This window comes from Glossina fuscipes, unplaced genomic scaffold (assembly GCF_014805625.2).
Source record: "Glossina fuscipes isolate IAEA_lab_2018 unplaced genomic scaffold, Yale_Gfus_2 121, whole genome shotgun sequence".
NCBI classification, from domain to species: Eukaryota; Metazoa; Arthropoda; class Insecta; order Diptera; family Glossinidae; genus Glossina; species Glossina fuscipes.
The window spans coordinates 9,605,749-9,630,979 of record NW_023998464.1 but is presented as its reverse complement, the minus strand read 5'-3'; the positions used below and the strand labels follow the sequence as shown (position 1 = coordinate 9,630,979).

General features: G+C 35.9%; 1 protein-coding gene and 1 pseudogene across 1 annotated transcript; one reads left to right on the top strand and one right to left on the bottom strand.

The window, feature by feature from the left end:
* The first annotated feature begins 6,311 nt into the window (after positions 1-6,311).
* LOC119640594 (cilia- and flagella-associated protein 20) lies at positions 6,312-7,125 on the top strand. Its single transcript, XM_038038746.1, has 3 exons — positions 6,312-6,442; positions 6,556-6,700; positions 6,756-7,125. Exons 1-3 carry the CDS (start codon positions 6,312-6,314, stop codon positions 7,083-7,085), a joined length of 606 nt encoding a protein of 201 aa, XP_037894674.1. The 3' UTR covers positions 7,086-7,125.
* A 13,752-nt stretch (positions 7,126-20,877) lies between these two features.
* On the bottom strand, positions 20,878-22,510 carry LOC119640544 (annotated as a pseudogene).
* Between the last annotated feature and the right edge of the window lie 2,721 nt (positions 22,511-25,231).

Below are 25,231 nucleotides of genomic sequence, written 5' to 3'. Positions count from 1 at the left end.
CTGTAGGAGAGCGTGTTTTTCCGTCATCATTCAGTTTGGTTAATTTAGATACTTCAGTCACTCCTTGAAGGCCCATTTCGCGAACAATTTCATCTTCCGGCACATGCTTTAAGCAATGGGCATAAATTGCGCCTCGAACCGAGTTAAGTTTCTCATATAGTTTAGCTGAAATAGCACATAGATTAGCTAAAGATTTGGCCTTTATGAGCTTTTCGGTTGCGCGCGGGTTCCCAACCAGGACCAGTAAATTCCCATCGCGCAGAATCGAGATGGAGTCGATGTATGTTGTAATGCTATCTAGAGCTTTTTTATAGCAAAAGGGCTAACTTGGGAAATTGTTATTCTAGCATCGGTTGAAGAAATAAGAATATATTTTTTATCAATAGGGGTTATATCGCTAATTGGCAACACCGGAAAATAGGAATTTTTACTTTTTTTTCGTTGGGGGGATATATCACTTAATAGTTGAAATCTATTCGAGTTTTTATCTGGCGGCCCCGGGGCCATTATGCCTTATTGTTGTCTATTGTTTATTATTTGTGAAATAACCACTCACTAGAAAAGGTTTGGGAAACTACTGAATAAAGTGTCAGATGTTTTTAATTTAATTTTTTTTTTTTTTTTAATGTATTTAAAGGAAAACACGTACGGTATCCGCGATGAACACTTTTCGCAATAAACAGACAAAAAGTTCAATAAATTTTAATAAGTTTGAAAACTTTTAAAAACGTATAGCGCAATAAAGAAATTAAATTGCAAAAATTTTTTCATAAAGAGAAAAATATGACCACAGCGCTTGAACAGAGTTGCCGTTCTGGAGAAAATGTATAAATGGGCTGTGAAATTGAAATGCATAAAAATGAATACGCAACAACAACGACTGGCATATGCAAAAGAAGCAGAAAATATTAAAATGTTACCCGACCAACAACAAGCACATTCCCCTAGGGGTTAAATTTAATTATACAAAAGTCAAAAACGAAGGGAAAAGAAACCTAAAAGAAAATTTAACGACTAATAGCGAAGTGCTTTTTCTTTTTTTTTCAATAGAAATTAAATTATACCCAACCCGCAAACCAAATACTACCGCGATCCACGCAAAATAATAGCATCATAATAGGAGTAGATGCAATAATCAGAGAAAAGCTAGTAAAATAGAAACGCTCAAGAGTCACGAAAGTTACTAATAAAACCAAGAAAAGCAATATTTAATTGTGAAATTCAGGAAATAAAAAGTAAATAATTATTGCCAAAAGTGAATTTGCTTACGAAAATATAAAATTGTTCTTATTATGTTACCATTATTTCCGAACGTAATATGTATGAGTGTTGATGGGCACAGCATATAGGAGTTTGCCATAGCAACCAAAATTCTAAACGACAACTTAGTTGGAAAAGAAGTGATAGGAAGTTTCAGAGGATAAGAAAGTATAATAGTAATACTATGAGAAACCAATAAGGGCAGCCATTCAATGATAAGTAGTGGGCTAAACGAGAAATAACTTCAACTAAGAACAAAATTTTGATTCAAAGCAAAAAACCCAAAAACCCGAAACATTCGTAAACCAATGCACTTAAAATTTTTTTTTAAAAATGTAAGTCGAAGTAAAACACTAAGCAAGATCACTGGAAAACATATCTCGTTCGCAAAAGAAAAAAAAAACAAATTACAAACTTCGCGAAGTCCCCTTACCTTTTAATGAAAATTTTAATTATTCATACCCAAAGAAATAATTTTCTTTGAACTTTAAAATTAGAACTTCTCATAAACTTATGAAAAGATTTTTCGGTTACAAATACTAAGAAATGCAACGGGCGAATGGCTTACATTTTCCCGTCAGAAGGCGTCGTAAGGGTTTGATAAAGCGATTCTAGGGAGGATAGATATAGGCAGGAATCATCCTTATCGTTAACTCCAAATATATCGCAAATTAATTCTAACATAGGTTCTTAAGCCATTTTTCCTTTCCAACATTATTCTGGAAGCCAATACTGCGTTCGCTAAATATCTTTCGTGCTGAAATTCAATCTTTAAAAGGAATAACTCTGGTGAAGATTGAAAGGTAAAATGAATCTATTTTATAGGTAGCTTTGACCTAGGGGTATAAAGCCTAGGTTTTCCGCTTTCTAAATAAAAGCAAGCATAATCAAGAAATAAAGAAGTAATGCAATGCCGTACTCGGAACGTTTCATAAAATTGAAAACGAAATCAGAAATTTATGGTAAAGTTTTAATTAGTCAAGAAAGCAACCTATTTTCGAAAAAAAAGGAAAGGAAAACGTAATTAAGAAATAATAAGTCTAAAGATAATCTGAAAATTAAATATTTCAATATTCACAAGTAAAATAAAATATAAAGGCATTTATGCCAATATATCAATTAGCGATGCGAAAGTAAGATAGGTTAATAAACGAATAATAAGCGAAGTTTGAAGATACTTCGAAAACTCAGATATGTCAATGAATGAATACTCGCAAGTAAAATAGATATAAAGGCATTCATAGAAATATAAGCTACTAATCCCCCATAGAAATTTGTACAGGCCAAACAACAATATAAAAAAAAGGAAAAAACAAACAAAATACAAGAAAAAATAATAAAATAAATAAAGGGAAAAAAAGGAAAACCAACAAAAAAAAAGAAACAAGAAAACATTTAAAAAAAAACAGAAAAGAGAATATCAGAGCGCCCAGGGCAGTTCTCATCCTTGTTTAATTATTTGTGCTACTAACTTTAATTAAGCTCTTAATACACCCCATCTGGCAGCTGCCCCATCGCCATCATGACTTCCAGGTTGGCCCAATACTATTTCGGTTATCGCGATCGCGCTCCCCAGCATCTCACCGAATAGCCAAATGGCACCGGGATTCTACCACAATATCTCGGCACCAGCCAACAACACCAGCGAGATCATCCAGCTCGCCGCCCCGATTGACGGAGCACAACGAGTCTTCCCAACAGCGGCCGACATGAGATCCGCCATCGAAGTAGTCAGCAGATGGGGGCTCAACTTTACCGGCCGTAGAGAGCCGCTTGCCTTCATCGAGCAGGTCGAGGAGCTTGCAGAGGCATACGGCGTCGACAAAGATCGCTTGCCAGCCACCATGGTGGTGATGCTGCGTAACCTAGCCTTAACGTGGTACCGCAGCAACAACCAACATTGGACATCCTGGGAGAAGTTCAAAGCCGACTTTCTAAAATTTTTCTTGCCACCGCGATACTTCACCCGGCTCAAGGATAGCATTTGCCGGCGCACCCAGCGACCGAGAGAGAAATTTCAGAACTATGTGCTGGCATTACAGGACTTGATGAGCCATACCACAATGACAGAACACCAAAAATTGGAACGCATCTATACGAATGCGCAACCCGATCACATGTGGTATATACGGCATCGAGACTTCACCAATGTAGACGAACTCATGGAACTCGCCAGCGATTTTGAGGCAATTCCAACGAGCAACATGTCACGTGAAGTCCCCCGTGAAACACAGCGAGAGTTTCAGCCAGTCGCCCGACGACGTGATCTGCCAAAAAAACCAACGATGTGCCCGAAGCGGACACCACCAGCTTAATTGTTCGAACCCACAGGTCTTGCACTGCTGCATCTGCAGGCGGCGAGGCATACGAACCATCAACTGCTGCCAACAGCAAGACGTACCTGCCTCCCCGAGCTTAACGAAGACACCATGCCTACAACGCGAAACACCGCAAGATAGATCCATGGTTAAACCCAGGCCAATTACCACCCCGTCAAGTCAACGGAATCATTTTACAACAATCCACCGAAAAGAGACTAACGATTTACCAACGCAAGGCTCTTCTTTTGCGCTAAAAGTTAATAGCGGCGATCCACCTCGCAGCAGGAAAATTTTAGAAACACCACTACACAGCGATCCGAAACAAAGTCCTCAAACCCATGGAAATCTACGCCTTCCATGCAATGAAGCCCGCAAGGATACAAATGCAGCATCTGGGCCTACAAACAATTGTCCTCAGGGAAGCCAACGGCGCCATGCCTTTTACTGCAACCCACATCTGGTACAGTCAGGGTCCACAGTGGCCTACGAGAGCAGCCACTGCGAACAAGTCAACCTGATAACGTCGGGGTCCACGCACGAGTTAACGAGATCCGTCACGCATGCCCAAAAGACAAACAAGTAGATTTCGAAGAGGCAACGCCTATTACAAGGCTGCACAAACTACCAGGGCCAGATTAACACTTTGCAAGCCCTGTAGTGGCCAATGTTGACACACGACCCATACCTACTGGCCAACGCTCCGACATTTCGATGTCGGAAAGTCACAGGTACCCGAGTGCTGATACAACTCTCCCCCAACAAAAGGCGAATGCCACTCCTGATGCCACGGCACCCATCTTGGAATAACAATCAAGTTTGCCTCAGCAGTCAGCGTAACAACATCACGGGAGACACCACAACAGCAGCAGCATCAACAATACCAACAGAGTTCGCTACCCCAAAATATAACAATCATAACAATAGCATCGCAACAACTAGAATGAATTCAACAACAATAACAACGACAACAACGACGATAACCACCAGCCCAACTAATCGGGTGACGCCCACGCAGCAAAGGCGATATGCACAACAAAATGGAAACAAAAACAGCTGCTCATCGGTTGGAGCGGGCCATCTGACGTCAGGTATGTCTCCAGCAATAACGGTCACACAAAATGAAGCAGAAGCCAAACAAATTTTTTCACATTCACATACCGAGCGGTATGAAGGAATTGCAACAGCAATCTGCCTTACTTAATCAACCATCGCTGCAAGCAAGCGTTATAAGGCATGCGTTGCCTGTGCCACAATTGCCATAATTGGCTAATGGTCTGAAAGTTTTCGAATACTATGTTAATAACGTATGGGATTTTGATCATACCGAAGCGCTACGAATGAGAAAACTCATGAATGAACGAGAGCGCCGTACGTACATAATAGAGAAAGTCGATCTAGACTTGGTGGACTATTTTACCAATAGTCGATACAATCGATTGACAATATAATCCCTAAGGTCCGTCGTCATATGAAAGTGTAAATCATTTAACATTTTATTTTCTATAAACAAATATATTAAAAACGTGTTTTTCTCCAAATTTTAGGATGTGGTGCGTGGATCGGTTTTTCAAAGCGTTATTTTTCTTTGGATTATCATATTATTCATATAATTATTTCTTTGATAGATTAAGTACGGTGATTCGAAAGCCGGTTAACTTACGAATTCTTGCGCAGATTTCATTAAAAGTAAGCTGAAGAAATATACAATACTTTACAGTAATCTCTCCTATTTATCTTTCAAACAGCTATAGTTGTTAGAATAATTTCTAACATTAATGTTTTAAAGCACTAGTATCTAAACCATCTATCAGCTTTATTGAAAACTCTACCGCACTTGAGATTTGAACCCACGAGTCAAGTCCCTTTGCTTTTGCCGCCACTAAGACGTATATGAAAAAACTTTCAAGAGGGGGGTTTTTGAAAAAATCAGTACTTTGCATTCTTTGCATGAAAATTTTGTAGAACCTAACAAATTAGAAATAACTCTTTAAATCTGGACATTATCATCATACTACACAGACACAATGACATTTTTCATTTTAGAGTTTCTGCTGAGGACCAAGTTTGACAAGCTGCTCAAATTATAATAATAATAATACAAATCTAGTTGCAATAGTGTCTGTCATTACTTACCTTTCCCAAGTTTCAAATTTTTTATATTTTGAGTGAGCTGTATTCATACAAAAAAATTCTCTTTAGATATTGCTTTTCTTTTCATTTATGGCTGTTTTCTATTATAAATGTAATTACACTAAAAACAACGTGAGCCATTTAGCTTTTGCCTTATTTGATAGATATGAGAGAACTTATTTCGGAATACTGTGCATACGTAAAGCAAAAACCACAAAGTAGAAAATGATACTTGCTTTTCGTCATACAACATTAATATCCTTTGCTACTTTTCAGGCGCATTTTACTTGCGATAATGTTAACCAGGATAAATGTGTGTTGATAGTGGCGGTTTTCATTTTTTCAGAATCGATTTGAAGTGAACCTTTAAAATATATGTGCACATACGAATGGTCTTCAACGTAAGTTAGTTTCGATTTACGATAAAATATAAGTAAACAAATTGAGACTTATTTACGTTACTGTCTTGTTGTTATGGCAACATTTGGTTGTATATCGACATACACAAATAATTATAATATAGTTGGATTTTATTTTCGGAGGTTGATATTTTGAAAATTTTTCTCTAGCAAAATTTCTCTCTCGGCGCTGTGCGAAAAAATGTTTAAAAATACATTTCAGTCGGGGTTTCTGTCGATTTTGTACAGCATTGGCAGTAAACCGCTTCAAATATGGGATAAAAAAGTTCGCAATGGTCATATAAAACGAATTACAGATAATGACATACAAAGGTAATAACTAGGAAAAATTATTAAATGTATTATACGCCCTATGATAATTCTTGTAAATAACAGACCTATTTCTCTTCCTAATATAACCATTTTTCCATCTCTTGAATTTTTAGTCTTGTGCTGGAAATAGTTGGGACCAATGTTTCCACAACATTTATAACATGCCCAGCTGATCCCAAGAAGACCTTAGGCATTAAATTACCGTTTCTTGTGATGATTATAAAAAACATGAAAAAATATTTCACATTTGAAGTACAGGTATATACACCAAAAAACTTCTTTAAATAATATTCTTAAGATAATTTTCTTACAGGTATTGGATGATAAGAATGTTCGTCGACGTTTTCGCGCTAGTAATTATCAGTCAACGACACGTGTGAAACCTTTCATATGTACTATGCCGATGCGATTAGATGAAGGATGGAATCAGATACAATTTAATTTATTGGATTTCACGCGGCGGGCTTACGGCACTAATTATGTGGAGACGCTCAGAGTACAGCTGCATGCGAATTGCCGTATTCGACGCGTTTATTTCTCGGATCGCCTCTATTCTGAAGATGAACTCCCTCCAGAATTTAAATTGTTTCTGCCCATTCAGAAACCTATGACGAAAAGTGCAAATCAAGCGATTTGCAATTAATTTAACCTCCTGCCTAGGCTAAATTTTGATTAAAGACTGCAAATTGTTTTTTTATAAGGATTTTAATAGTAAAGGTTATGTTTTTTTAACTAAAAAAATATACAACTATATTGACGCATTTAACATAACGTTTGAAGGGTAACACGGGGAACACTTGCACCGTCTTTCAGGCAGCGGTGCAAATTTCTTTTTTATTCTGTAATTTTTGTTGCATTTCAGTAAAGCTGCTTCGGCTTTTTCACTTGCGATTCCACGTAGAGCTTAAGTCTCTTAGCCGGTCTCTGATCGAATGAGAATTTGAATCGAATTAACCTTAGTTTCTTTATCAGGTTTGATGGCACGTAAGAAATTGTAATTGTAATTCCCGATTCTCTTAAAAAATTGACCAACGATTCACTTTACTTGGCATTGCAAACATTTTTTATTGCTTTTAGTGTTCTTCAATCCTTCCAGCAAATTTTCCAAATTTCCCATTTGTTCACATTTTTGTTCATATTTTTCTTTTAATATTTTGTGTTTTTCTTACAAATCATTACAAATATTATAGCGAAGCGCTTGTGTTATAATGTTTGCATTGATTTGGTGTAAGCCTTTTAAAATATCGCAATATTGCTTCACTAAATTGTCTAAATTTCCTTGCACTGTGGTGCTGATAATACATGGCGTGTAATTAAGTATTATCGCTTGAAGCAGCGCTGCTACAGTTGCAACACGATTATCTCCTATTATGTGGACGTGGTTGTTTTTAATTTCTTGAGATATAAATACGGGGGTCTCTTTCAACATTTTCTGAACATCTTTATCTAAGCTGTCCCATAACGAATATCTTCTTAAAATTTCTTTGGGTTTGGGATGCTTGGATATAGTTTTAGAAAAAGTCGGACCGCTGGCTATTAACTCTATCGAATCGCCGACTATGTCACTAATAATCATGGATACAATGGCATGGGCTCGCGAAGCAGCCAACGCCAACCGGCCACCTTTAATATCCGACAATGCTATACGTACAATGTTCAGTTCTTTTATGCTAGCCGCTCGATTTGATAGCTCTAGACATTTTCTTCTTCAAATCCACAGGGCGACGAGGCATTGGCAATAAAGCTGAACCACCGCCTGATATCAAAACAAACAAGATATCATCTTGACCTAAGGATTTAGCTAAATGTTTGATTTCCAAAGCGGCTTGTAAAGCCGTCTCATCCGGTTGGTTATGCTCGGCTCCTTCATATACACGAAAAGCTGTGTCTGACGACAAATCCGCTTGCCTTTGAGATTGTTCACGCGCTCCTTTATTTATATATTTTTGCGTTCACCTTTATATTTCTTGAATTTATTTGGAACAAATAAAGAATGACACACTGAAAATTTGCGCTTAACGAATTTACGCTTATTTTATAAAGTTCTACAAAACATGCATAAAAAATGAGAATACGCTTATTTTATAAAGTTCCCTAGTTTCTCGGCGGACTTGAAAACGCTATAAAAGTAGGAGAAATCAATGGATTCGTCGTTGCTTTCCTTCGAATGCCCAACTAACTTATCATCGCCCGACCGTGATAACATAGTAAAGCGCAAATTAAATTAGGATCTACCACCATGCCAGGAATCGAACCTGAGTCCTCCGGCTGCGGGCTGAGCGTCCTAACCAGATCGTACGCCAACCACCACGAAGAGTGGTGAACGTTGCAAGAAGATTTGTTAAAAACAACCACGCCTGCGATATTGTGTTCACCTTACATAATTTGAAAAGAATTTACAATGCGACCATGCTTTGAAGCCTTATATACATAAAAATGTTGAAATTCTTAAACAATCAAGCATTTATCGGCAAAAATTTTTAATAAAAAAGAACTCATAATAAAATTTAATAAAGCGATAGGGCTTTGAACACGTGCATCGACAAATACGTTGCAACCATTTATCGTCCAAAATGCTTAAGAACTCATAATAAACCTTCATTTCTTTAGATGATCTTCCCTATATCCATTCTATATTTCTTTATTTTTTCATTTATTATCAATAGAGTTTGTAAATGAATTTACAAAGCATTGATTTAAAGGCTGCCGGATAACATAGATCACACGCTCGCCTGCATTGAAAATTTTACCGGCCTTGAGATTTGTACCCGCGGCCATTGAGTTATTATCCGCGGTCCTTTGTCTACTCGACTCTCTTCCATATCCTTTCCTCATGAAAAGCATAAGAGTAGAGTACAACCTCTTTCTTTGGTAGCAAACTTGGCTTCAATTTAAGCGAAAAGTCTTCTAGGCTTCAGCCAAGCTATTGTCAAAGAAATTCAACCATCTTTATGTAACAAGAAAAACAGGAGAAAGAAAAAATATCTGGTCACACCTGTTCTTGAAAATGCTTCAATAGTTGGGTCCCCTAACTCTCAATGGTATATATTGACTCAGTTAAGCTTGCACGGAAGCAGCTGAATCTTAGTTGGGCATTCTTTGCCACCCTATGAATACAGGCTTAGATTAAAGGATTTACTCTCGGTAGACAAGTACAAGTTTTTGTTCTAAGCTCTCCATAAGAATTGCTCTCCCGGTTTCATTAAACGCAATTAACACTGCTTCGTCAATTTCATGATCAGGTGTATTGTTCCCGACATCAAGTAAACTTGATAGCTGGCGATGCTGGACTCACTGGACGAATAGAAAGTTTATAGCTATCGATAATACGTGCAATTTTTTTTTAATATCAAATAGAAAATCTTCCGATCGTGGAATTGGTGTTGACTAACAAATGCAAATCGAGTTTACTTGTATAGCGGGAATAATAAACCGGCCCCAGTTAATTAAACTTAAACCATAGTTATTTATTTATTCAATTCATTAAATTCCGCTACAGAAAAAGTCGTGAGCACTATGGCACAGAATTACTTATCTGTAGTAAAGAGAGAAAAAACTAACCAACTTATACAATCAAACCTGTTTTGTGCGTTTATGCGGTCGATATTTGTCGCATAAAAACAGGTTTAAGTGTAATACGCGCCAGAATTCAGTTAAGCACTAAGTTAAGATACAGGGATGTTTGCTGATGAATGAGAAGGCACTTTTTTATGTTAATAGCAACAAATCAAATACAAAAAAAAACTACATTTTTTTATGATCCAATTTACCTGTACTTGTACGAATTTTTGGCACTTAGTTATGTAATATAATGCTTTTACGGACAAAACAGAGGAGCCAAGTGATTGGTGATGATCGTTGAACATTTTACACAATACCCGAAACCGATTGAACAACTAATAGTTGGTTCGGCTTTGTGGTAGCTGTAAGAACACAAAATGTCTGAGCTGTGAATGTCAATATGTTTTAACAAAGCCGGCAAATAACGTTCTCCTTTCAGTATCTTGAAAAAAGATCGCACCCAACAGTTTATTCCATGCTTCAAGGGTAGACAAACCAACGGGGAAGGGCAGGATACCATCCTAGATCACCCAAACAAACGACAAGAAGTTTCGTTGGACAGACTCCTAGAGACCATTATGGCATCTATAACTGGGAAACTAAACTAACGACAAGTATTTAATACTTGTTCAAACTAAAGATGTATACAAGCATTTGGTAACGTACGGGTTATTGAATGCTATAGACCAACTTTATTTTACCGAAACTTCTATATGAATATCAAACCTGGGCCTTGAGTTAACACTAATTCCTAAGTATTTGTGAACGATTTTCAGGACGTGGTGGTCAATACGATAACAAAATGGCAACGTATTAAACCACGCAAAAAACATTTTCTTACATTATTTTGAATCATTGATTGTGCATCATGTGCACAGGTTTACAAGATTAGACTGAAGAAGTCTAGTATGATATATTAGGTCGAAGGAGGGGGAAAGGTGAACGTCATCTGCAAACATTAAAAACCAGGAATGTTGAATACACTCACGTTTGGTGTTTAAAATGAAGCTTATTGTGCTTATTTGGCCGCTTTTATATTTCAATTTATTTCATTCTTTAACAAAAGGAAGGAAGGATCTCGCTGGCGATATTTTGTTAGACATGGAAAGACTACATTGCCTTCTTTAAATATTTTTTGAGTTGATGACAACGTTAAACTTGGGTTATTAGCAAACACGAAGCACACGATCGTATAGAGGTTTACGCTTATTAATGGGCTTTTCTTACTACAATAGGAGGAGTTCCGCGAGTTTTGTGGAATTGGGATGAAGTACTAAGTACAAGTAAATTATTTTTCAGTAGGAAAAGTATCACTCTATTTGCTTTTTGTTATTTTTAAATCTGGATGCAGCAGAGGTAAAAGCACACCTTTTTGTTCCTACAGTCCTTTTATCTTCCTATGGTGTAGTTTATGGACTGTAACTGTGTGAAAAAATAGGGTTTCAGGCGGTGTGAGGATATTTTTGCACGCACATAATAATAATATATAATAATAATTAATATATATAATAATACAATGTGCATATTATTAATATTAACAAACCCGATCACTTTAAACAATTCGAACCAAAAGCCTTTTCCAGTGTACCAAGGAAGACTGCTTGATTAAAGGTTAAACGTTCAACCGATGTTGAGTTTATACATGCCAATGTCGGCATTGATTTAATAATCTCGGAAAAAGACGAATTTGGTTCCTTCGAAAAACCCATCGAAATTTTTTGCATTATCGAACATGTGCAAATATGTGCGATGCGTTCGATCGACATATTCGAAATTTAGTAGTTTTACCTTCAGCTTTCCAGAAAAACACAGCTGGATACATAACTTACGTAAATACATTACATAATTTTTCGTATTAACTTCAATTCATATGCATTTCTGTGTATAATGAGCACTGAAAGACCCTTAACTACAATGTTTCCTTCCACTCAATATGTTTAACCCAAAGTACTCTCAATATTTATATACAATTATTTATGAAGATTGAAACATGTATTAAGTTCTATTTCCAACCTATAACTATGAACTATTAAACGATCCAAATGAGCTACAGAAGCGTCGATTTTCGAAAGCTGCTGAAATAAAAATGGTATGTTTCTTTCGGCTCATTTTGAGGAGAAATTTCAAAGAGCCCAAGTTTTAAATGTGATCCCTGTTTCACGTCAACATAAAATATTTAAGGTACTTCATGAAAAGATCGTGCTTGCAAATACAAAAAATTTGATTCAATTTTATGTATATTTCATCAATTTCGGTAAAAAGTCAATTGTCAAATTTGATGATTTACGACGTTTTTCTAATTACACCAAACATTTGTTTGATATATCCCTCGTTTATTCCAATGTCGTATCCCTTTAGTAGAAGCTTCGGTTGTATTATCTAAATAAAGGTGCGGATCTCGATCAACCTAATAAATCGGATGAGCGTCTTTTCAATTTAATTGTCAGCAATCCTGTTAACACTGTCTTATATATATTATTACCCTTAAATGTTTGGCTGCCACCGTCATCACTAGGTATCGCATACACTATAAGGAGGAAATACTCAAATGTCTAAAGGATTTTCTCACCCTAAATAATGTACTTTTGGAAGACTGCATATTATTTATTCTCTTTCCTCTTTTATAGAAATCTTAAGTTAGATTGTAAAAGCAAAATTAAAAACCTTTTAAAAGAAGAAATGTATTATAAAAATTTTATATATGATATAAATTATGCAAGCGAAAAAAAGCAAACAAAAGTGATATACAAATTTTTAAAATATAAGAAAGAGAATTTATTTATTAAATCTGAAAATTAAAATATGTACATACATATAACTAATATAAATGATGAAAAATTATTTTAGAATTAGGAAAATCATCTCCTAAAAATTATTAGACAACAAATAACAATGAACTGGTAAATTACCTAAAAGAAAATTATAAATTTAAAATAGTAGACTAAGTTAATATTCCCCAAGTAACCATTAATACACAAAAGTTTAAAGGTGTGGCATTGGCATTCATAAATAAACCTCTTAAATATTCCTCAAATTGATTATGAAGGCGCCATATTATTGTCTGCCTATAATCCCAACGGAAATAACTTATGCCTTTATGCAAATTTTCCAAATTATGTCTTTTCAATTGTATCCCTGAAAGGAAAGGAAAGTTATATGGACTCGGTTTCGTTCACACCTTAGCTGTATCTCATTGTCAAAATATAAATACTTGGAATATTTCTAGTTTTTACTGCGATTAGAAAACACCATCGCCGTTGTTGGTCAACTACTAGTTAAGCCCGTTTCGTTATGGATGAAAAAGTTATGCACAATTCATTTCTCTTTCCTTTTTGTTGCCCAAAATGAAATTTTTCTTCAAATTGTCTCCTTTTAGCAGAAATCGATGAGGAAGCCTCACTTACACAATAATAAATTCTCTTCGGGTTTGCAAATTATCTATACGCAGGGAGTTATCTGAACAATACTTTTTACATTATATTAAAAATTAAATATTTTTCTTAAAGGATGGAGTGGCTTTTATCCAAAATTTAGTATACTATGTCGAAAGAGCTTATCGTACGCCAGATTAGAAGTAACGAAACGTTTTATTTTTAGCCAGGGTATTACAAAAAACTTAGCTGAATGGATGATAACAGAAAAATCAGTGTTTTGGTAATTGAAAGAACGATATGCGGTTGTTGGTTGTTGGCGCTGGTCTATCATACTGTCTAGCACGCATGCAGATATACTTGTACAATTTCTTACGTGCCATCGTATTTAAAGAAGCTAAGGTTAATTCGATCCAAATTCTATTACTAACTCTTTTACTTTATTACGGAAATGCCACTAAAGTAAAATATAGAGAGTAATAAATTATTTTATGAGTAAAATAAGTTTTTGAAGTGTTTAACACTAAACTTACCGACATTTCATCCTACCATGAGCGGTCATTTGACCGTTTCAAAAAAAAAACGTATGTATCTTAGTAAAGTAGATAGTAAAAAAAATATTTTTCTGATGCTACAATAAAAACTCGTTCCCCACTTTTCGATGTATGTATATTTTACTAAAAGTCAATAAGCTACATGATGATACAATAACGTTGAATGCGAGAAATTTTAAACAAAAGTTTAAAAGCGGTTATTTGACCGCGCATGGTACGTTTAGTGGTAATTGCATTTTGAAGTTTTTGATGAATTTGGCGAAATAACAGGAATTTTAAGATCGATTTTTTAAAAACAAACTTTATAGCACACCGAACACAGACCATCTGTTGCGGGATTGCCATAGAAACCGCAACCAGAGCGACACATCGGTTGCATTGGGTTTGATTCACGTTCCATTTCTATTTGTTGTTGCCTCTATTCGCTGTAGTTTTTGTCTATTTTATCTTTTCGCACAACGTAGCTAATTCAAGTTGGTAAGGTTCTTACGGTACTTGTTTAAAATATTTGTGTTTATAATCACCTAAATAGTCAGGGATTTTGCAAAGTGGAGGCAGAAAATAACTTCAAAATAAACTTTAAAGTGAGTCTTCGGTGATGATGGGGTTGACGACGAAAATGAAAATATTAATTTTAAAAAAATTTCGTGGATGAACGGTAGGTTAGAGATTTTCTTTCCTGACGGATCAACGATTGAATAGCTTTAGGCTCAACACTCAAATCTAGACAAAAATTAGGCATACAAAATGTGTGCAATCACACACACGCAGAGATTATGAGTTGCTAGATTCCAGTTAAAAGTGAAGAGCGTTTTCAATTCATTGAATGAAAAAAAGTAAAAGAAAGAATTTTTCTTCTCGGTATATCCTTAAGTTCAGTTCTTTTAGCAGAAACACTCCTCCTCTTTGGGTTTGACGGTGAACAAAATGTGATTCTAGCTAGAGATTTCAATGTAAGACATTGCTTGTATGGCGATCAAGTCTCGACCAACAAAGGCAAGATCCTTGTAAATGCCATCAATTCCAGCAGTTTCAGTATCTTAAATAATGGCAATACCACCTTTCACTGTAGCCGGAGTGGTCGCACGGCGGGCAGTGTCTTGGATCTAACTTTCACGAATTCAACTATTTTATCCTTGAACTGGAACACGTCGAACGTTTCCATTGGCAAAAGTCAGCACTCTCCCACTTTATTCCACAGTTGTAACAATTCCGTTAAGAAAATAGATAATTTCATTTCACGCAACTTCCTTATGGACCGTCTGTGTAAAGTTGATCTTCCTTCTGATTTATCATCAATTCAAAGTGCCTTTCAGTGTGTGATCAGGTCTGCTAGAAGCAACTTTCGTGAGATTGAGTCCTTCTCACCTAAACCTTGGTGAAAGTCTTCCCTGTCAACACTTTTCTGCAAATACCAAGCTGCAAGGAAAAAAATGAGTAAATATGCCAATCCAGCCAACTACATTGAATATATGAAAACACTGAGAGAATGGAGGTCTGCAGTTAGAAAGGCGCAAAGGGCATGCAGAACGATTGCATTTAAAAATATGTGGTAACGGCAACCCACGTTCCTTCTGGAATTATATCAATGGTCATCGACATTCTAGTCGAAAATTAAGTGGTTGTGCTGTATGGAATGACCGTGATAATAAAAAATACTTAGATATGGTCAGGAGCTACATTCCAATTGTTAATCCTATTGCAATGCCTTCAATTCCTTTTAGTAGTATCAGTAACACACCCGTTTCATTGCATGAGCTTATGTGTGTTTTACATTCCAGAAAGCGAGCTACTGCTGCAGGTTGTGATGGAGTCAAGTACGGCATGCTCAGAGCATGCTTTTGCATGCAATTAACAACTGCTGGTCCACCAATTTTATACCCTCTGATTTGCGTTGCATCAAAATAGTTCCCATTCCCAATCCAGGTAAAGACTTAAATGATTTAAGTAGCTTCAAACCAATTTCACTAATACCTGCGTTCATAAAGACTATCAACCTCATGGTTGGAGAGACTAGCTGCTTTCCTGAAAACTGAGAACATTATTCCACCTCGGTCTTACGCCTATCAAAAACGCAAATCTACGAATATGTGCGTTAATGAACTGTGTTTTCTCATAGCCAGCTTTAAAAAAGCAGGGAAAATGATTGTCATGCTCTCCCTGGACATCAGCAAAGCCTATGACTGTGTCAACTTGATTAAGCTCGGTAGAATTCTCCTAAACTTTTCGATTCCTCTTCAAATGCGGCTGTGGATACTTAATTTTTTATCGAAGCGTGTGTTGGTGATGGATACCGAAAAAGTTGAAATATGCGGTGGTATCCCACAAGGCAGTTGTTTCAGCCCCATACTCTTCAATCTATACGCAGCTTTTTTGCATGATCTTCAAGACGACAAAACTCATATTTTTCAATGTGTAGATGATTTCCTAATTGTATCTGCGGACTCATCTTTTTCAGCTGCTGTCAATAAACTCTCGATGAAAGCCAACTTGTTTTTCGATGCATGCGCTGATCTTAATTTATATTTTAACCCCAGCAAGACAAACACTATTTATTTTGCCAAAGGTTCTAAACGTGAAATCAGACTTCTTATCAAAGGTACCCAAGTTAATCAGGTAAAATCTCTTCGATTTGTTGGGAGAATTTGAAATGACAGCTTAACCCTTCGTGGGCATTATGAAAAGGCGTTCAAAGACTCATGACAAAAAATCAGTCAGGCTTGCCTACTAAAAACGCTGTGACTGTGTATACAAATTTTTAGTCAGGTCCAAAATTGAATTTGCACATTCCACATGTTGCAATTTCCCAAAATATATTGAGAAACGTATACAAGCATTTGAAAATCGAACGTTAAAACGTTGTACTGGACTGACTCCCTCAACTCTTCAACATATTCTGAATGTCATATCTGGTGAATGGCCGGTTTCCGAAAGAGCCCTTCTTTGCACTGCCAAAGAGTTAATTAAAGTCAAGATTTTTTCAGGAACTTATATCTCTCAGTGATACTGTCACTTGCAGCTATACTTTTTGCTAACAAAAAATTCGTCATATTTTTGATAAGTTAGATTCAATCCTCCCTTGAATTTCATTACCAGTAAATGCAGAGTCTTCATGAACATTCTCGAATCGATGTCATATCTGGTGAGTAACCCGTTTCCGAAGGTGCTCTTTTTTGCACTGCCAAAGAGTTAATTAAGATCAAGCTGATAAATCCTTCTTTTTTTTAAGAAGTTATATCTCTGTGACACTGTCTTCTTTGATAATATAGTCAATCTTTGTCATATCTTTGATAATATAGACTCAATTCCTCCCTTGAATTTCATTACCATCATATGCAGAGTCTTCATGAACACTCTTGAATCGATCTCTACCTCAACACAAAATGTCAACTTCTCTTGTATGAGGTTGTTATGCCAAGAAAAGCTCCTTTTTTTATTACAACAACGGCTACGATATATATGCATGACATAATGTATCTGGCTTCTCGGTCGTGAAACATCTATCTGAAACAGTACATCGAGTTAAAGTAGAAGAGGAACTTTCCTCGACTTTTATTGAGTTGTTCGCCATTCGACATGTTATTAAGGTTGCTATCTCCGATGGTATCAGAAGGTTTGTTATTTTTTCTGACAGCAGGTCAGCTCTACTTCTAATAAATAAAAGAGATGCAGAGAATCAATATGTGGTTGATATTCATAAGATGTTGCACGGATCTCAAGTGGATGACTGTCACCTCGTTTGGGTACCTGGTCACTGCGGCTTTTTTTTAAATGTAAAAGCCGACTTTCATGCAGGGAGAGCTCGTGTTGATGGGACAATTTTGTCCATCAAATACACTCCCAATGAAGCAATTCGGGCAATTCGCAATCACATCCTTCAACAGCTAAACGACGAATTTAAAGAAATCGCGGGCGTTAAATCCAATCGCCTTTTCTATAAATTAAATCCCACATTTCAATTCAAACACTTTTATATATCTTCTTTTAATTTCTGGGAAATCAAAATTCTTTATAGACTCATGAGTGATCACACTTATGACAAAGTTTATTTAAAATTGATTCGTGCTTTATCATGTGATTTTTGTGAAGTGTGGAATCTTGTTGAGTCCGCTGAGCATCTAATATTCAGATGTCACAGGCTTGATGGCATAAGAAATTCCTTCAGCTTCTTCAAATTATATGGCTGTCTCTTCGATCTCTTTGCAGCAAAAAATGCACTTCATCTCGAGGAGCTAACTTGCTTTATTAGAAAAGCTAATTTATCCTTTTAGAATTTTTTTTCTTTCTTCCTCTTTTTTCCTTTTTTTTGCGTTCAATCATCTTCTATTACCATAGCATTCCTTTTCGTTTTCAGCCAAAGTTTGCAACACTGTTTGACTTTCAAGAACTCAACAATGACACACACACACAATTACACTTAACATGCTGGCTCCAGTTATTACGGACGCTCCTTTTTTTGTTACGTTTTGTACACAATTGTGACCAAAAATTACGACAGTTTATTATCTGGACATATAAGTCACAAATCTATTGGCTTAGTCCATCTCCATTCAACATACCAGAAAAAAAAAATATTTATATTGGTGTAATTGTAATAATGAACTAAACAGTAATAATTGTTGCATCGAAAATATATGTATAAAGAACAAAACAAAACGCGAAAATACTCGATGTTTGACTAATCCACGGAAAGATAAACTTCACGCAGAGGTCGATTCATTCTTTTTAATGCAATATAAGAACCAGGCCAACAAACGTTGCAAAAAATATGACCTGTTCCCTGATTATTGACATAGTGCGCGAGCATTACTAATACTTGCAGATTATGAAATTTATTAAATCACACACACATCACGAAAAATAGATGTATTAAATATGTTCATGCTTGAATTTTCACAATATTTGACGACCCGAAATTGTGTGAGCAAGAGGAAGAATTGAATTTTCACAATATTTGACGACCCGAAGTTGTTGACGAAATTTCTACAAGATTAAATTTTAAGATGTTATTTTAAACTTTTTTTTTTTTTTGTTTATGGTGAGAATTATTTTTTAAAGAATTGTTGAGAAAAATCAATCAAAAGTTTTTTATTTATTTAGAAATTAAAATTGGCTACATTTTAATAAAAAATTGAAAAAAAAATTTTTCAGTTTTCGAGAACGCCTGGTAATTATACATCGAACAAATCATTATTAGAATAATTTTGTAGAGATTCCGTGCCCTAATTCCCCTGTTGTTGTCCCCTTGCTAACGTTTTTATTTCTATATTACAGGTGATTTGGGTATTGACGAATGAAACGAATTAAACACCAACGATATTTTAATAACGAAACAAGTAAAAAAACTAACATTTTTTACCGATACTGGATGTATGGAACAATTTCATGGGGTAGGAAATCTTAGCTCGATGGAACACATGATTTTGGAAAACAAAGAAAATTTAGATCCTCAAGCTATAAAATCAAGTATGGCCGATGGCTGTATGAAAAAACAAAAGCAGAATAATAGCATTGATGTACGTCTGCCACTTAGTCCAGTTGAAGTGGACGCAGCAAGTATTCATAACGGAAATAGGAAACCAACTTTAAATAATTATGACAGCGAAGACCGTACTAAATTATCAGCTAATTCGCATCCTCCATTGCCCTTCTGTCATCAACATTTTTTTAAACAAAATAATTATTTTATAATTTTATTGTTTTATGTTTGAAAAAAAAAAACATTAACTTTTATAAAAAAGTAGCCTTATCTTTATTTATTAATGTTAAAAGATGAATATTGAGGCCAAAAGTAATTTAATTATCTTGATTATAAACTGTCCCCTCGGCTAGTGTTGGTGGGTCAGACAACGTTGCCGGCAAATCACCGAGGTGCGCATCATTATCGACGCAGTATTTTATGATCGTGCGCCAACGAGGATCCAAAAAGAGTAGGTCAGGGTTACCGTATATTACAAGAAGATAACGAGGTCGAGATATTGAGAGGTTAGTCTGTTTCCCGTTTTGGATGAAACCTAATGCATGGCGCACCCTTGACGAACCCCTCTATTTATAAGAATATTATTTGTTGACCTCATTTGCACGGTCTTTTTCTTATCGTTGGTTTCTTTTTGCTATTCAAATACTTTATAGTTATAGCTTTTTTAGTGTTTATATATAATATATATGTTATTAAGTTGTTTTTTTCAATAAATGTATGAATACATTTTTGTTTACATTTATTTTCCATCATAAAATTATATCTTGTTTTGAACGGCTTAATACTCATCAGAAAAATCGTCTTTGCCTACTTACTAAAACATATAATATCCAGCATACAAAAAAATAATTTTCATATTTTGTTTATGAAAAGCTGTCGCATGTATAAAAATTCGGCGAAAATAGCGTATATATTCTCAATAATTTGTATAAAAATGCCAACCAGGCGAGAATAAGCATATACGTTTGTTTACACTTCTCAATAAAAATTGCCTGAGAATCTGAGAATAAGCATATGGTGCCTTTAAAAAATAAGCGTATTATCCTGCGTATAAGCGTATTATGGTGCCTTTAAGGAATAAGCATGTAAAATTTGGCGCCTTTAGAGAATAAGCGTGTATGTCGTTCTCGCGCACATCGTTAGGTATATGCTCCTTATCTGACCTCACTGTTGAAATTATTATTATATCGCGTTCCTAAAAAAAACCAAGCTAAAGCAAAACTAGTATTAATTCCAACATTAGTGTAATTTTACGAAAGCTATACCTCTCCTTGGAATCCCTCCACAGAACCAATTTTAGGCATCGCTACGTCGGCAACAACAAAAAGTTTGCGTAAATGTTTAATTTGTTTTATGTACGGTGTTTTAATGCCAATGGATTCCGGTTTAATGTTTTTACGATACAGTTTAACTGTCATTAGGAAAACCTTCAAAAATGAAATAAATGTTATGAAATACTAAATAAAAGGGATTGTGCTTTTAAACTAAATATAACTTATGTGCATCGCTTTGTAAGAATTATAGCACGACGGCGAGTCTTCTTCCTGCATGTCTTTAAAACGTATTCCGCGGAAGAATATGCGAAATGCTTTGGGTCGATCGTCAAGTTGCTTCAGCATTTCCGCTTCCCTAGAATTCTCTTCGCTTATCATTGGTATCAACAGTTCATTATAAGCATTCACTATAGAGAGCAACGCCCGGAAATTGTAGAGTAAACTTGTAACCATGCGACGATCAAAACCAAAGGTAAATCTATCATCATTCTTAAGTATGGAGGACGCGAAGGAATTCTCTCCAGAAATGATTGCGAAAAACAGCGTTCAAGAGCATATTTGTTTATAACGACTGACTGCAATTGATGGGGATCTCCAGCAAGCTGGCAACCATAACCTGGCAACGCTCGTTTGATACTTGAGCAACAGCAACCATAATTTCATGTTCTATGCACTGGCCTGCTTAATCAATTAGCCTAAAATAATTGGGTGGAAAACCCATTTGCAATAAATTGCCTAGAGTGGCGCAAGTACCAATTACTATTCTTTGATACATTAAAAAATTCATTTGACATCTTAATTTAAGCTTGGACTCAGTCACAATCATATGACCTTCACAGGTGTCATTAAAATCCACTGTTGCGCAATACGGCATCAAATGCTCTGGTATAAGCTGTTTTTCGACTTGCCTCTGGGACACTATACGTATAAAATCACCCATTTTGAGTACACCGCTATCGATCAAACGGGTCGTTATTACATCAGCAGAACTATTGGAAGGTGTGCCTACAAGCAGAGGTGCACTGGGTATCAATTTAAAAATTTGCGGAATGGTTTCCACTAGCGTAATAGTTTTTCCTGTGCCGGGAGGTCCGAAAACCACGTATGGCATGTTTAAAACTTCTCCTCGTAGTATATTTTTTCTGTATAGAGTTCAGTATACAATTGTGCCATCTACACTGCCAATTGCGTAACAAGAGGTTTTCCTCATCATTTAATTTTATATCTAATTGTGGGCGTTCGCGCGACTGCGTTAGGGTGGGAAACAAGAACTGCTCGCCTAATTTTTCAGCCGCTCGTGAGTTGGCGTAGTGCTGTTTACGGTAGCAATAACGCGAGAAGTAAAATTCTAAGCAATAACCTCGGTAGTTATATGTTTGCTGAAAGTTGGCATCGAATTTACGCAGAATGCGATTGAGAAGCGCTTTGTGAATCACTCCTCCATACGTGCGTTCGGCATTTTCACTATCGGTCCAGGGGTCTTTCGCTTTAACAATATCTCCAATTATTAACGTAGGACAACGTTCGGAAAGATTTTCCATGACCAGAGCTAAATACTTGCCCTCATGTGTGAAATGCGCCCGTTCACGGTCATACATGCGGAGTTTAACAAAACACTCCATCTTCTCTAAATATAAGAATGTTTGAAAGCGGTTCACGTAGTTGCTTATGTTTAATTCTTCTTTCAGACTCGGGAACATATTTTTAATGTTTTCCAACATGTCCTTTTTGCAACTCGCAGTAACATACGCCCGTTTTAGTCGTTCGGGTATATCAGAGCTTCCGATGAGATGTTTGGGTTGCAACTGCAAATCAATTAAATTTAAAAATTAAAGTGAGTAAATTATAGTGAAATACTGATTTGATTTAATGAAAATGATTATTTTATAATTTTTATTTTCTTATGTTTGTTAGGGGACCCACGCAGCTGCAATATAATATCTCCGTATCCCTTTCTTAAACTACCACTTGGCAATATCAAATTGATTAACGGCAATGCAAGTTAGCCGCATATAAGCGAAAGACTGCATTTGTGAAATGTTGCTGAGTAAGAGAAGAAAACGAACTGCGTCTGTTTAGGTAAATCACCGGTACAAGATCTAGCTTTCCATCTGCAAGCACTAACTAATGAAAAAGAGATATATCAAAATTAAAAGTCCTACAAAGTTTGTATAAAATCTATTTTCATCAGTTAAAGGTCCATTTTCAAGCATAGGATTTTCTTAAATTGATTTACGAAAAAGCAATTCATTATTTATTGGAATACATTTTGTTCATTTGTTGAGGAAATAACAATTTTTCAAATTGCGGCTCAACAGCTCTCACTTTAACCCAATCTCACGGTGAGATGCTTTTTTTTATTTTAAGTAAGCCCTTTTCAACTGTATTCCTATAGTCTGTAATTTTCGATGTTGAGTTATCAAAAAGAAAAGCTGGAAGGTGTCAGATTTTTTTCAAAATATTAATTAAATATAGCATCCGTGTAATTTATTAAGATAAACTGAACATTTCCTATGCCCTTTACTGGCAACTGCGTTATGAAAATTGATAGAAAAAATTTGAAGTCAAGTGATTTAGAATTCAGGGCGTTAAATATACAGTTAGCCCGCTGAACATAGTGCCGATGAAAAAATTTATTAAACCTTGAAATGGTGGTATATCAAGAAAATATACGAGTCAGCTTTAATCTAATATGCCTGTATCATACATAATTTATTTTTCACATATTTCCTGAGAATCATATGGTACTCTATTCTTTGGAAAAGCTCCGCTCAAACTTTGTCTTAAAGCTTCAGCTTGTTTTTCATTTTCGCAAACAGTAATGTTAACGAAGCGTTTAACGCGAAATTTTTCAAATTTTATAGCAAATTGTTCATAAAAGACACCAAACTCTTGAGGCTGAAGCTCAAATTTCAGCAAACTTTTCTCGTTAGGTCCAAGATCAAATCCATTGGCCAGTTCATCACCAATTAAGCGCAATAGACCAGCTCTCCGCCTACGTGAAATAAATTCAATAGATGGTACGCGAAAAATTCGGTCGCAATTGTTAGTGCAAGAAAATTCCAGTTCACGCTTTTCGAAGGTCGCACTAAAAATGCTAGTAATATCAGGACTGACATCAACAGCACGGTTTTCTGGTCGGTAGTCCTGCAAATCAGTTAAATTTAAAAAATAAAATAAATAAATTGCATGATTTCACTGCCTCATCTTAGCTCGACAAATACGAATTCTTAAAAGACGAAGTCGAATCCTATATATAATATGGAAATTTCTCTTCAGAATTATCAGTTTCCTTCGAGTCTTTTCAGTGAAAGCATTTCTTTCCTTATCATTAGTTATTCGTATTGTTCAGGAGAAATATGTTCAATAAATTATTGAAAAATCGATGCCATAACGAATTTAGATCGTAATATTGAAAATTATTAATATTAGTTTGGAGCAAAAGAAATCCATTATTTTTATATGAACTTCAGAACTTTATTTAACATGCTTCGGATTGTCCGATTTGGGTCAAATATGCACCGTTTTGTTGTATGATTTGTTGCCATTTTAAAGGTGACTTCAAAATGCCTCTCTCATAGAAGTCCTGGTCTCTATTTGCAAAAAACTCTAGTAGTCGATTTTCACAATCCTCCCTAGATTCCAATTTTTTATCATTAAAGAAATCTTGCAATGCAAGAAAAAGATGATAATCGCTTGGTGCCAAGTCCGGACTGTATGGCGGATGCATTAAAACTTCCCAAGCAAGCTCCGAAGTTTCTGGCGAGTCGCTGTAGATGTGTGTGGCCTAGCGTTGTCCTGGTGGAACACGACACCTCTCCTGTTGGCCAATTCTGGCCGTTTCTGGTCAATCGCTATCTTCAAACGGTCCAGTTGTTGACAGTGGAGATCAGAATTTAGCGTTTGACCATATGGAAGCAACTCATAATAAATAATCCCCTTCCAGTCCCACCAAATGCATAGCAAAACCTTCCTGGCCGTTTGAGGTGCTTCACCGCTCTTTGACCACAGGGTTATCGTATGCGATCCATTTCTCATCTCCAGTCACCATCCGTTTAAGAAATGGGTCTATCTCGTTGCGTTTGGCCAAGGCTTCGCAGATGGAAATTCGATCCATCATGTTTTTTTCTGTTAATTGGTGTGGCACCCAAACATCGAGCTTCTTTTTGAATCCAGCTTTGTGTAAATGATTTAAAACAGTTTTATGGTCGATTTTTAGCTCCTGGGCGATGTTACGACTGCTAACATGCCGGTCAACTTCGATCATTTCTCCGATTTTATTGACATTTTCGACGACCGGCCTACCTGTGCGAGGTGCATCTTTAACATCAAAAATTCCTGAACGGAATCTACGAAACCAAAATTGCACATAATTGGCTGTTACAGTATCGGAACTATAAACACCATTCACAATTTTAGCCGCCTGGCTTGCATTTTCACCTTTGTCAAAGAAAAACTGTAAAATGTACCGAATTTTCTCTTTGTTCACTTCCATTTTTAACACGCTGTAACTCACAACTGAATGCACCAAACAAAAAACAGCAAAAGAA

Coding starts and splice junctions, on each gene's coding strand:
- LOC119640594 (XM_038038746.1), top strand. CDS start 6,312: ATGTTTAAAAATACATTTCAGTCGGGGTTTCTGTCGATTTTGTACAGC. Junction 6,443..6,555: donor ACAGATAATGACATACAAAG/GTAATAACTAGG, acceptor TTGAATTTTTAG/TCTTGTGCTGGAAATAGTTG. Junction 6,701..6,755: donor ATTTCACATTTGAAGTACAG/GTATATACACCA, acceptor ATTTTCTTACAG/GTATTGGATGATAAGAATGT.